Here is a 14,053-nt window from a genome sequence, read left to right as displayed (position 1 = left end):
TGGGAGGGCCCTGAAGGAGTGGGAGGGCCCTGAAGTGACCCCAGAAACAACAAAGCTGCCCCCCTGCCCCCTTCCCAGGTTCAATACCATGACAATACTTATCACAGGTAATCTTTATCTCTAAATTGCTGTGCACGTGTATCGACATTGCTGTCCCAAATCTGATCTGAGCCGCCATTTACAACTGCGTCTCTTATCACTGGCTTTTTGAAGCTTGAATGTCAGAACCAGCTGTGACCTTTGGTGCAGTGCCGCGTGACACGGTCTGCACAGCCAAACGCTGCCGGCTGCATCGGCTGGGTGCTAATTTCTCCCCAGTCCGCTCCATGTGGAGCTGCATTCCTTGGCTGCTATCCTGCGGCGTGACCTGCGGCGTGACCTGCGGCGTTTCGGTCTCCCAGCATTTCCCTCCACACTGTGCTGAGCGCAGCGTCCATCCACAGGTAGTCGAGCACCGGCAGAGCATGAACGCGACAACGACAGCACTGCTAAAGCTTTGGGTCCCATGTACAGCAGGCTCACAGGGAGTGGAATTTTGGGGACCCCACTCACAAAATCGCTTCACAACCCTTTCGACGTTTCAAAAACGAAATAAATAGCCAGCAAGTAGAGTCGGAAGATCATGGCCAGCTAGCTGGTTAGCAGAACGTGCTGTTTCAGCATCTCCTAAATAAATACGATGTTTATTTAATAAATAGTGCAGTTCTGCTTGTGGCCAAATGGGGGCCCCCAAACATCAGGGCCTAGGTGGGAGACTTATGCCCATTCAAGGATATTGAATGAGGACCAAGGGACTGGATTTAATGAAGGATATTTACATAGTGTTACTCATTACTGGGGGGGAAGTTTGTTTCCTCTTTCCGCGAACTTTAAGTACAATTTCAGGCAGCAGATAAGCAAACATGATTTCCATTTGTCATTATGAAACCGTCACTTGTCCATAACAAGCTAGATGGAATGGAACAAATTACAAAGAAGAGCAACGCTGATAGGCACGAACTGCACATTTCCCCTGCTTTCTGCGCACGCTTTTCTGCCTTGTTTATCAAGATTTTTCACAGCATCCCGTTGATTAACATGGGCTTGACTCAACATGTCGAAGATTCAGTCAAGTGTGAATAGTCGCTGGCACAAAAATACACCTCACTCTGTCCTTCTCTTTGGTTTTTATCTCTTCATTATTGCACTTGCTTTTCCCTCACCCTGGAAATAAATAAGCACCAGTTGGTGCTGTCAGAAACCACCATGAAACGGTAGCAGTGGTAGCGCTGACATTGGGTTTGACCAGCGATGACTGCAGCACTGTGCGGCACATCGCGAGGGTAATGCATCGTGTTTTTTCCGTGCCGTGTGGCTGATCCAGCGCTATGTCTGTTTCCCGTAGAGCTGTTGATTGTTCTGTCTCAAGATTTTTCTGTCTGGAGATTTTATTCATTTTCTGGTTTCACAAAAGAATTTGTCTCTCACGCATCGTTCTGGGTGGATGCACGCTGTCGATGTTAGCATACCTTTTCCAGGGAAGGACACATATTATATGGTTTGTTTTCCCCGCTGCTGTCCCAGGGAGTGTGCCCTGTGATCACTGTGGAAAAGAGGGAATTGGGCCCCTGGCCTGGCGGTTAGAGGCGGCAGGGAGCTTGCTGGGTCCCTGTGCTTCTTGCTGGGTCTCTGTGCTGCTTTCTGGGACCCTGTGCTGCTTGGGAAGCCAAACCAAGGAACCAAGACCCACTCTGTGCTGCCGACTGCGTCCCAGTGCTGCTTGCTGGGTCTCTGTGCTGCTTGCTGGGTCCCTATACTGGGTCCCCATCATTTGATTAAGGCCACTTAGTGTATCTGACACTAAATACAAGTAGAGTAACCAGCTGAATTTCACCCAGAAATTCACCAAATCACTGTTTAACCTTATTTCTAAGGTTTCCAGAGCAAATTAACCATACAGTTTTTGTATATCCGCTCATCCTGGTTAAATTTATGCTTTGATGATCTTCACACCCAATGGAGAGTCAGTAATAACACTCAGAACACCAAACTGATTAGTGCAGATAATATTTTCCCTGGGAGTTTGAAAGCAGTGATAGCACACAGGAGAAATGGCAGGTTTGGATTATAAGTGAGTCATCAGAACGCACGTCCTAATTAAAACGCATTAACCTCAGTTATTTAACCTCAGTTATAGTGACTGTGAAGCCGGCCCATGTTTTGCATTCCTATAGGCCCCTGCAGAATGTCCCCCTGCTGTTAAATGCCTCTGAACTGGTGCATTTGTATCTGTGGTTCCTAGTTGGCTATCAGCAGTGTATTTCTGAGTTCGTTCAATCTGGGTTTTATCTGGTCTGACCTCTTAATGATCACATTTTAATGAATTGTTGTTAACGAATGTGCTAACTGTCCCCTAACAGATGCAAGACACGTACATTTGTGATAATATACAAGATGGAATGGTTTCCGGGTCTGGGAAACATGTCTGTCTGTCTATCTATCTATCCATCCATCCAACTGCTTCTCCAGTGTTACACCATGTGACCTCCTATCCACTTTCATACCATGTGACTGTGTGGTTCCACCCCTTCACATTCCCATAGCTGATCCAATAGAAGGATGGCTAGTATGTGTTAAACTAACCCACACTTACTCAGTCATGCGACTGCTTCAGTTTAAGTGTACTGACTTATTAAGTGATAATCAAATTTGCTACTCTTAAAATCTAAATTCCTCTTAAAGTTCTCAAAAATAAGTTAAAAATGTGAGTGAGAATCCAATCAAATGCTCAAGTCTTGTATAATTAATAAGAAATGAATTAATTACGGTTAACCAGACCCAGAAGACAGACAAGCTCCTCGAGATCTTAGAAACCACCGGCTCTTACTGCTTTAGTTTATTTGTGTAAGACAGAATATTATTGGCTCCCTCTTAGTAGAGCTGCAAGTGTCTCAGCTGTTTATTGACTCCTTTTCTTAATTTTTTTATGTGTTTTGCATTGCTCATTGGCGTTCTCTTGGGTGGTTTGTGTCTGGATACTGACTGGCCATCTTTGAGTTAAGCAGTGCTGGCCTGCATTGCTGACATCTCACTGTCTGACTTCAAAATCTCTAATGGAAGCAAATGATTGGCATGGGAAGGTTCCTCAAATTCTAGAAGAGAATGATTTTCTTGGATTGTGCCTCTGAAACGGATGCGTCGGTATCTGAGACAGCAGGATTCACTGCCACTGTTACCAATCTGAGACCAAACCATGAACTGCTCTTGGTCACATTGGTTTGTCCTTCCATCCAATCATTGATGGTGCCTCTCCACACCAGAACAGAAACAGAGCCATGCAGCATCCTGGCAGGAAGACACCAAGAGGTGCTGCTTCCACGAAGCAGGTTCTCTTGCTTAGCTGGATAACTTGTTGGATTTAAGGTAGTCTGAGCTAAATGGACTTTATCTTCGTTCACTTACATTTAAGAATAGAATAGACTTACAGAAGAATATCAATTGTGTGCTGCCAAGCAGACCTCCACCATAAATCCTAGATGATACAGTGTAGCTTAATCTTGAAGCTGGGTTTGCCTTATTGGGTCTACGTCTGTCATTTCAGATATTTTTTGTCAGCAAGTACATTAACACCAGTCTTCCTGCTCACATGTCCAGGGTTTCCCCAAGAACTACGATCTCTCCTGTGATGCTTAACAGGAGTTTTAGGAGCCATTTAAAATCTATTTAACAGACATTTAATCCAGACTGACAAGCAATTTTGAGAAAGCAGAGGTAGACCCTGGAGCAATTGGAGTTAAGGTCCTTACTCGAGGGCCCAAAGGTAAAATCGCTCTGCTAGCCTTGGGTTTCAAACTTGTACCCTCCTGATCTCAGACACAGTCCGAACCCACTGAGCCACACATAACCCTTTCTAACTCTCCGTTTGTCCAGCATTGTGGTAAAGCTGCCAGTATGAGTGAAGTTTGGAAGCAGACCTTCAGGTCTAAAATTGGAATTTGGGAATTTATCACCATGGTGACCGATCTCCAGCTTTGTGCGGCAGTAAACCACTGTAAATGGTGCCCAACTGGCTGTTATCAAGCCACAATTCTGCTAGAAGTATAAAAGGGAGAGTAGTTTGCTTTAGAACCCTTCTGTTCTATAAACGTGTTCCTAAGTATTCATTCTTGTCATTTAATGCTCAGTATGTTAGGTGCTGCAACCACACAGGTCATCCAGGCAATCTTCAGCTTGCTCACGGATGTGACATCTTGTTTTTTAAAAGGACACCAGACCTGAGCCTATGTGACTTTCTGTTGGGTTCTTACCACACTAACAGCAGCCCTTTTGCTCCTGAAATTGCGGTCAGTTATGGGCAAGTGCAACGCTGGCTGTCAGGTAATGCAGCTGACCTTAGTGACGGGAAAGAGCACATCCAGCTAAATAAACTCCAAACTTCCGATATTAGCTGTGTTTCCGATAAAGTTATGTGCAGATTATAAGAGTATCTTCAATAAGATGACAAAGTGAAACTGCATATAGTGTTTCCATTTATGGACGTCGTGCAAATAATACTTGCCATTTATCATCTGTCAACATGAAATGGGTTTTTCATGCGTTAGTAGCTCTAGAACAGGGGTGCCCAACACGTCGATCACAATCCACTGGTCGACCGCAAAGGCAGAGTGGGTAGATCGCATGGCATAAAAAATAGAGGATGGATGACGCATTCAACCGCGCCAGCTGCCGCAAAACTCCAGCAAGCCACTGAGTTGCCTACAATTTATTTCTACTAAACTTAAGAAATGGTATAAAAATAAACGGGGGAGCTGGACCGAGTAAGAAGCCAAAAACCTACCAGTTTCATACAGGATGGAAGGAGGAGTTTTTTTTCACAATGCGTCATCTGTCCGTCTATCATTGCTGTTCCGAAGAAGGGAAAGATGGGGCGGCGTTTTCGGACTGTTCATAAAAACTATGACATTAACTTAATCCCAGTTCAATAAAAAAAATGCTTTATTTATCCCATAGTGAAATTAATAATCCATCCATCCATCCATTTTCCAAACCGCTTATCCTAATGGGTCGCGGGGGGTCCGGAGCCTATCCCGGAAGCAATGGGCACGAGGCAGGGAACAACCCAGGATGGGGGGCCAGCCCATCGCAGGGCACACTCACACACCATTCACTCACACATGCACACCTACGGGCAATTTAGCAAGTCCAGTTAGCCTCAGCATGTTTTTGGACTGTGGGGGGGAAACCGGAGTACCTGGAGGAAACCCCACGACGACATGGGGAGAACATGCAAACTCCACACACATGTAACCTAGGCGGAGACTCAAACCCGGGTCCCAGAGGTGTGAGGCAACAGTGCTAACCACTGCACCACCATGCCGCCCCCGAAATTAATAATAATAATATTAATAATGAATATTTGGTGTATCTATAAATAAATATATGTTTTGCACTTTTATAGTAGGTAGATCATTTTGATTTGTTGATCACATTGAACAAATGTACAAGCTGAAAAAGTGTGGGCACCCCTGGGCTAGAAGAACAAACTATCATGTCTTGCACATTTGTTCATTTACAATTTTTTTCCATTGCAGTTTTGCAAATTGCTTCTTTTTGACTCACCATAAAAACCATGTCAATTGAAAATGCATCCTTTTTATGATATTTCAGGGGTTTTTTTTTCCAGATAATGAATTTGTATCTTCAAAATGCCCAAAATCTAGGTCAATGGAGATACCACTGCTGGCAAAGTGGCATTCTGCTCCTGCTCAGCCCACACCTATGGCGTTGGAGGTCTGTAAACAGGATTATTTAAATGGACTGGGTCCAAGGACGTATTGACAGTATGGTGACCATCTAATCCATGTCAGGAAGGACACTTTTACAAACTAAAACCAGAAGACTTCTGTTCTTCGCTAAATTGTTTGCTTCATCTTGTTCTTTTACTGGTTTGTTTCCTTGATTGAGGGACTCATCCAGCTGTTTCGCATTAACATTAGTGACACATGCATGGTTATAAGAGACTGACCAATCAGCAAGAATGCAGTGCTTAACTTAAATCCGGGTCCAATTAATTGAAATGGATGAACACTGTCATAGCTCATAGTGACCCTTCTGACATGGATTAGGAGGTGACCCTAAATAAAGATGGTCACAGAATGTTGTAATGGTTGCAGGTAGTCTGGTCATTGGCTGGCCTCCCAGAGATCTTGTTCTCCCACATGGCTGGTTAAGAGTGCCCCCCCCCCCCTCCTCTACATCACCGCAATCTGGAGTCATGCATCAGTATGCAGTCTTACCCTGCCCAAGCAGGGCTACTTCCACCCAAGTGAGGGCAAAATGGTCACTTGGCATCACGCTTCAGTCTTTTACACCAGCCCAGCTGAACAGAATAATCAACAGACTGCAGAGGAGAGTAAGTCCGCAGTTTGCTGGCATTATGTCCAGGTCTGAGAGCATAGCCCCTAAAAGCTTTGCATGCTGGTTATTTTCATATCTTTGGGATAATGGAGTTGGGCTTTCGGGGGCTGGTGAGGCTTGGCGCAAACAGAGAATAACCTTGTTTGAATTTCAGATGGAAGCTGGACTGTTATTTCACAAAGATAATAGTTTCTGTGTCACTAAAATGTGCAAAGTAATGATGAGAATCAGACAAGGCAGTGAAGCCCTGTGGCCTCTCACACTGATGCAAAGAAACTGCTAACAGAATTACTGCTGATAGTGAAATAACCAGGAAGGGGACTGCTAAGAAGATAGAACGTGTGAAACGTCCTCCTGTCCCTCAGCCTTCTGTGAGACAATTTCCCAGGAATAACCGGAAGGTTTGGCTGCCTCACTGATTATCTTCTGTCTCTGGTAGGAGGTGAGGAACCTTGATGGCGATGCTTCGAGAAACCAAGGCAGGAAGGAGGCCAACTTCCGATTTCCAACAAGCCAAAAAGTGCACCCCCTGCTGGTCAGTGAGCTTAAATTCCAACACCAGGTAGCTCTGGGGAGACTTCCAGTTTAGATGCTGACTGGGTTCACTTGTGCTGTCGCAGGGAAGGTAAAATACTTTGGTGATATTCGGGGTGGAAGATGGGTCTTACAGCAGGAGGTCCCCACGAGGGAGGAGGCCTCACTTTTTTTATCTTTAATCCTTATTTTACTTCATTTTCTTATCCTTCAAAGCTGAAGGGATTTTAATCCAGAGTGACATGCATTTTTGAGAAAGCAGAGGTAAACCCTGGAGTACATTTCATTATAACGTTGACCCTCTGTTAACATCCATACGACAAATAATTAGAATTAAAAACTTAAGTCTAGTTTTTGTTTCTGGGGTCCATTCAAAAACCACTTTGCCCCAAATCAGTGTCAGAAAATTGTAGCTAGCTAGCTGGTTAGCTGAACATGCTGTGTCAGCATTTCCTAAATAATGAACACGCTTATTTAAAATTTAGTGCAGTGACTGCTTGTGGCCAACAGGGGGTCCCCAAACCTCAGGAGCCCCACATGGATGTAACACCACTGCTACATACACACTCCAGGCTGCTCAGAACAGCCCTCCTTCTCTTACAGAGCCATTGCTTAGGGGTGCAAGCTGGCCTCACTGTTATGAGCCAGCCTGTCACACCCACGAGGCATTGGTGCATCCCCCCCAGTGGGCCAGTGACTGGAAGATGAATGAATGAATGAATGAACGAACGAACGAACAGAAAAAGCTGTGAGATCAACAGACCATTACATTGAATGTCCAGAGCAATCTGACAGCTGTTTGTGGTTGCTGTAATTCTCTGGCCAGCCCAGACACTGGCTTTTAAACGTGTCTCTGTCTTGAAAGGACAGGCTACCCTTTCCTGTCAGTGGCGTGTGCTGGCTGAGCGTGTGACTCACACGGACTGATGGGAGTTGCCTGCCAGCGCCACACAGTGATGCCAGGGTCACTGGCTCGCTAGTATGTCACCCATCAGAGCGGCTCAATGTGGTTCGAGCGGCAGCCTCGTCGACGGTCACATTATGCGAATGTCAAACCTTTAAAGTCTCCACCCACAACCCATCCTTCCTCCTGATTGGCTCTTTGTCCAGGGACTGAAGAGGTGGCTGCACCAGAGCTAAAAATATGCTAACCCTAGCGCTGTTTTCTGCCAGGCTGAAAAACATGTGTACTTTATCTCACAGTCATCCTGCCTGTCACCCACCCCACCCCCCCCCCCCCCCCCTGGGCCACCCTTGCAGCACATCATACAAATAAGAGCACAGTTTGTTTAACCAACAAAATGCATAGCGACTGTCAGAACAGTCACATGGCAGAGGTTGACAAATAACAATAACTGACATGAATTTTTAGTGCTTTGTCTCACGTGCAGATTTTCCATCATACGTGCTTGGGATAAAAGTGTGCTTTTCTCTTACTACAGGTGGACTGAGCTTTCAGAAGTCAGGGCTTAGCAAGCACAATCGCATGAGATATTAATTTCTTTTTTGTTCATCTTCAGTGGTGCTTGTGCCAGATAATTTCACACCTGCATGTCATGGGCACACGGTCTGATTCCACACTTGCGTAAAGGTGCCTGCATGCCGACCGATAGCCGTGGGTCTTTGTGTGCAGATGCGTTCTGTAGGCCGTGCCATTGGTTCTGGGTAGTGCTAAAAATCCATAGAACTAGGTGATCAGGGTATGGTGGCATTAACAGAAACCTGCACTGCATCCTACAGCACGCTGGTGCATCACGAACGCGTGAGGGGATCCTGTCTGCAGGCTTCAGCACCAACACCATCACTGTATACCAGTGTTTGCCAATCGGGTCCTCAGGGACCCACAGGATTGGGTCCCAGAGGACCGGATTGGGAAACACTGATCCATACTATACAATACTGCCCTCTGGGTGCAGGTACAGAGCCATAGCAACCTGCCCACAACCACATGCTGTCTGTATGGCATCCTCTAGTGTTGTTGTGTGTTAATGGTGTTTGTGCTATATTCTCTGGTGTGAAATGACAGGTGTAAAATGTGATGTTAATTCTTTTGGAATGTACAGTGCAGTGAAAGGAATTTCCCCCATGGGGACAATGAAGTCTAACTAACGAAATTTGCCCAAATAAATTGTCAGGTGTCCTTTTGTTACTGGTACTAGAAACTTTGTGATGGATAGTAAACACACGTCAGACATGTCATATAGCTCTGATTAAGCAGAATGGTCCTGGACAGTAATCACTGTTACTACTGTATGTATGGACTTTCTGTTTGCTGTGTTGCTGCACATGTACTGCATTTGAAATTTGATCCGCATTGAATTGAGAATTTAATAATGTCTATCATTTTCTGTATTGCATGTATTTTATTCCAATGTAACCTTTCACCAAAATAATATGTAAGAATTGGATTTGTAATGCCCTCCACAAGCAAAGGTGATTCTGATCCTAAACCATGAACGTGACAGAAATATAGTTAAGAGACATATGCAGGAAATGGCTAAAAGGACCCCATTGCTTCTCTCGTTTGCAAGGACAGAGCGGCGTGACCTTGGATACTGCAGCCGCTGGCATCGTGCCATGATTATGTGTTGTCAACGGAAACGTGTGCCGGGTGCTCAGAGAGCTGCCCTGTTTACATATAAATACCCTTATTATTTTTAGCGGATTGGTCCAAATGTCCCCATAAATGTATCACAGGCTGGGGTTGGAAAGCACTAATAAAACCAAATTCACGCCACCCAAAGGTTCACTTAGGTGACTCTTAGGGCCTAACTGGCATCCCTAAATTGTCTATAGCTTATTATTGTATGCATGTACGTATGTGTGTGCCCTGTGATGCACTGGCATCCCATCCAGGGTGTAGCCAGCTCTGTGCCCTGTGATGCACTGGAATCCCATCCAGGGTGTACCCAGCCCCGTGCCCTGTGACAGACTGGTATCCCATCCAGGGTGTACCCAGCTCTGTGCCCTGTGACAGACTGGTATCCCATCCAGGGTGTACCCAGCTTTGTGCCCTGTGACAGACTGGTATCCCGGTCAGGGTGTACCCAGCCTCGAACCACTGTAATGGACTGGCATCCCATCCAGGGTGTGCCCAGCTCTGTGCCCTGTGACAGACTGGCATCCTATTCATGTTGTACCCAGCCCCGTGCCTTGTGTTGTCTGGGATAGACTTCATACCCCTATGGGACTGACTATCGTTTTTGCAGTGAATAATCAGTATGCTTGGAGCACCCTGGGCAGCTGAGCATCAACGTTGCTTTTCTGACACCTTCCAACAGGCCGAACAGGAAATCAACAGGACTGAGCAGATCCACATGTATGCCACAAACTATATTTTTATTTAGGTGAATTGTTAATGCTGCTTTCTTTACAACAACAGTATTTCTGAACTTTTCTGTAAAGTTTTCCTTAAAAACATCCAAATTTTACTAGTTAGACAAAAACCGACAGTGGAACCTCTCACTGAGGAGACACAGCGCCTCCCAGAGGACGTTTTTATATGCATGTGTACTTTGCCAGCAGCACCGTAGACATAATCGGTTGTAATGTGGTGTCTCCTGGGTGACATGCTGCTCAGTAAATGATTCATTAGACAGCATTTGTCCTATTACACACTAGCTGTGTGAGCTCCATGTAAGGGGGGGGGGGGGGGGGGGGGAGCTTTAATGAGATGGTGAAGCCCAAAACTCAAAGAGGCCCAAAGAAGAGGATTCAGAAATCCAATCTGCATCGTTTCACAAAACCGTATGTAATTTGATTTCTCATAAATGCTTGAATGACAGGAGGCCGTGACTTAAGCCTTAATACACGAGAATGCTAATAACGATCTTGGGCAGAGGATTACTGCCTTCATGAAAGCTTCACATTCTGCTCTGTGATGCTGTCACTCAATTTAACCAGGTTCGGGGAGACTGCAGATAATCACACCTTCAAATCCCAGAACGGAGAGGACTGCTGGCCAGTGAGGTTTGTGTGTAGCCTGTCTCTCCCTGCCGTCTCCCTAAGCTCAGGTACTGTAGTCACTGAAGTCTCTACTTTATCACAAAAGGGCTGGTGATTTCTCATGATGCACTGGGACTCTCCTTTCCCGCCTTGTGCTGTGAATGCAGCCTGACATGTGATCCATCATCAGACCGCATGGCCCTTCAGCATTATCACACGCAGTGAGGCTCCACTGTCAGCCTCGATCTCGTCACGGGACACAAAAAACAGACACTGTACATCAAATTACTTACTTTGTATTCAATTCTATAAAACTCCCCACCCCACACTGAGGAAAAAAAAAAAATACTCTGACTGGACTGGAGATTCATGGAAACAGTGTTTCCATCATGCAGGGTGAAGAAAAGTCACTGCCTGCTTAATGTAACTGTTTAAAAACGTAGGTAAATATCGCAGCAGTAAGTCATAACAGGACGGCACGTTCCTTCCTTACTTATCCACAGAACCAGGGCAGGTTCTATGTGGTGGAGGTTCACGGTTTCCAGGAAAGGTTGTCCTCCTGGCCTGCTAACAGTTACTGTAATAATAATGCTGTTGGCAAACTATACCTTTCTTACATGTGGGTGTGTCCCTCCTGGGTTTATGTATCTGAAAACTCCATTCCCTACACCCTCTGAGGCCCCAGACTGACCCTGGGACCCTCTTCTGTGTAGCTAACAGCAGTATCAGGGTACTATTTAGGGACAACTACATCCACACCTCACTAGGCTACTCCAGATTTTCATTTTTGGGATTTGCAGACCAAATAATGCTCCCGCAGCCTCCCCAGTGGTCCTTGGCTCATGGGTTTTTTTTTTTTTTTTTACCAGAGTGTCCCTGATGAAGGAGGTAGCCCCCCCCCCACACCCGCAGCCGCCAGGTGCTGTTCAGTCATCGGGCTCCAAGATGCATTGCTCCACCATCTCACACAGGGTGGGGTTCTCCATCGCAGCAGCCACCCGCTCCTTGTCGTTGATCTGCTTGTTAACTGTTGCCGACAAAAAGGTAAGCCATCACAAGCCGTGCTCTGCAAGCAGCCTAATTCCCATAATGCACTTGTCTTATCGCGACAGAAACAGAAGTAACGTTTACAAACTCACTGTCCTCCTCCGTGGAGTGGGTCCCTTCCGAGATGTAAATTTCCAACTGGAATGCATTAAAAAAGGCATATTAAACTGAGACTGACTTTGAGATATAAATGCATTCAAAGCACGGCGCTTACATTTTAAACAGTAAAATTGTTTGTTGTAAAGGACCTTCTGTCAAAACAATATCATTGTTTGTGTAGCAATTTCTGCTAAGAATTAAACTCCGTGAATGTGCATGTCATTTAAAAGGTATTGACAAAAGACAGATCACTTCTCAAAACCAACTCTTCTGAAAAATAAGCTGAAGGACAAAAAAATTATCATTGAAGACAGTTTCATTGCTGGCCCACTCACCTTGTGTTTAAATGGCAAACACCTCTGCAGTTTAACTTGCAAACAAAGACCTGTCAAAATACAATACAAAAGTCTTTTAAACAAGATCGTTTCTTCTTGAGCCCAAGACAGAGGAAATTTTTCCGGGGACTGAAATAGGATCTGCAGGAAAATAGTACCGTTTGAGAGAGATGACAAGACCCTGAACCCCAAATTGCTCCCGGTGAGCAGGTTGGCACCTTGCGTGGCAGCCTCCGCCATCGGTGTGTGAATGAGTGTGTGGATGGGTGAATGTGAGGCATGCAATGTAAAGCGCTTCCAGTACTTGTAAGAGTAGAAAAGCGCTATAGAAATGCAATCCATGACAAGAAGAGAACATCCCTTTAATTCCCTCAGTTTATCATCCATCTTTTGGAAAATGACTGTTTTCCAGGCCTGAGAACTGGGACCAGCAGTAACATCTGGCCATTATATACAATAGGAAAGGCAGAACTTGATCATCAGAAACGTAACTGTGAGACCCAGATAGCTACATGGTCCAAGGATAATACATATGTGGGGTCCTGGATTTACAAGATAAGACTCCACCCCAGGAGTATAACCGCACCTTTGAATTTAACATTTTAAATAAGCCGTGAAATGCAGAGTCTGGCAGAACATTAATTTTACTTTCACACTTGAAGATGCAAGGAAGGTATAGTTTGCCAACTGCCGGACAAGCTGTGACAAAGTAACACTGACGGGGCTATTGGTAACCACCCAAAAGTATCTCATCAGATGTAAGTAATACGCTTCGAACAAATCCTCTGTTTAGTTCGGCCCTGATCATGAGCCTTTCAGCTCTGCCCCAGTCCACAATACACGGCCCCACCACCCCACACGTTTTTTTATCCATGTTTATGACAGCATTAGATCGGCCACAGTCACGTTTATCTTTTCTTCAACTTTATTCCATCCACTTCATTAAAAAGGGGGACGGGAATAGTTCGTACTCAAGCTTAATTCGGTAATTAAATACTGTAATATTATCGGGATGTAATTTTATCCAGTCACTCTGATGTCTGAAGTGAAACTGGCTCCGGACGGCTGGACGCTCATACCGATGAGGGTGGCCAGGGAGCAGTGCGGCACCGTGGGGGAGAAGCGGATCACAATGAGGTACTCGTCCTCCCCCAGCTCCTGCACCTGGACGCACTTCTCGGACACCACGTCCAGCTCCTCCAGGGTGTTGGGCTTTTCCGGGTCGCGGATAGTGCGGATCACATCTGAAGGAGAAGCAGGCAAGCAGACAACGAGGGAAATGTAAATGGAATGCAGAGATTTACTGGACGATAAACAGTGATTAAAGGTGCCCTTATAATTAAGGCACTCAACCTAGAGTCCCATTATAACAGATCAAGGCATACGTTTACCATAAACCTCTAACGCCTTTTCGTCCATCTTCCTGGCACTCAGTACATTCTTGTTTTCAGAAAACCCGGAGATCCGCAACAGCCTGTCGATAGTGAAAGACAGGAGATTAGACACTATTCCCATCTTTTACAGCACGCCATACTCAACTTCGCTGTGACTTTGACACTCCGGATTTCGGAGCTACTTTCCTATCATGAAAAAAATATCCTTCTTATTACACCAAACAAATCGATACCAGATCACATTGAGAGAGCACTATCAGAACACACGTACAATTCCTTGTATTTTAATATGCATTTGTATTC

The 14,053-nt window shown here is 45.3% G+C and overlaps 1 protein-coding gene across 1 annotated transcript; it reads right to left on the bottom strand.

Annotated features, from left to right (window-relative positions):
- Positions 1-10,250: 10,250 nt before the first annotated feature.
- Positions 10,251-14,005, bottom strand: ciao2a (cytosolic iron-sulfur assembly component 2A). Its single transcript, XM_048973536.1, has 5 exons — positions 13,748-14,005; positions 13,436-13,600; positions 12,357-12,406; positions 12,015-12,060; positions 10,251-11,902 (listed from the first exon to the last, which is right to left on the bottom strand). The coding sequence occupies exons 1-5, from the start codon at positions 13,869-13,871 to the stop codon at positions 11,802-11,804; spliced, it is 486 nt and encodes a 161-aa protein (XP_048829493.1). The 5' UTR covers positions 13,872-14,005; the 3' UTR covers positions 10,251-11,801.
- Positions 14,006-14,053: the final 48 nt, after the last annotated feature.

This window comes from Brienomyrus brachyistius, chromosome 13 (assembly GCF_023856365.1).
Source record: "Brienomyrus brachyistius isolate T26 chromosome 13, BBRACH_0.4, whole genome shotgun sequence".
Classification (NCBI taxonomy): domain Eukaryota; kingdom Metazoa; phylum Chordata; class Actinopteri; order Osteoglossiformes; family Mormyridae; genus Brienomyrus; species Brienomyrus brachyistius.
Note: the sequence above shows the minus strand (reverse complement) of the source record. Positions and strands in the feature narration are given on the sequence as shown.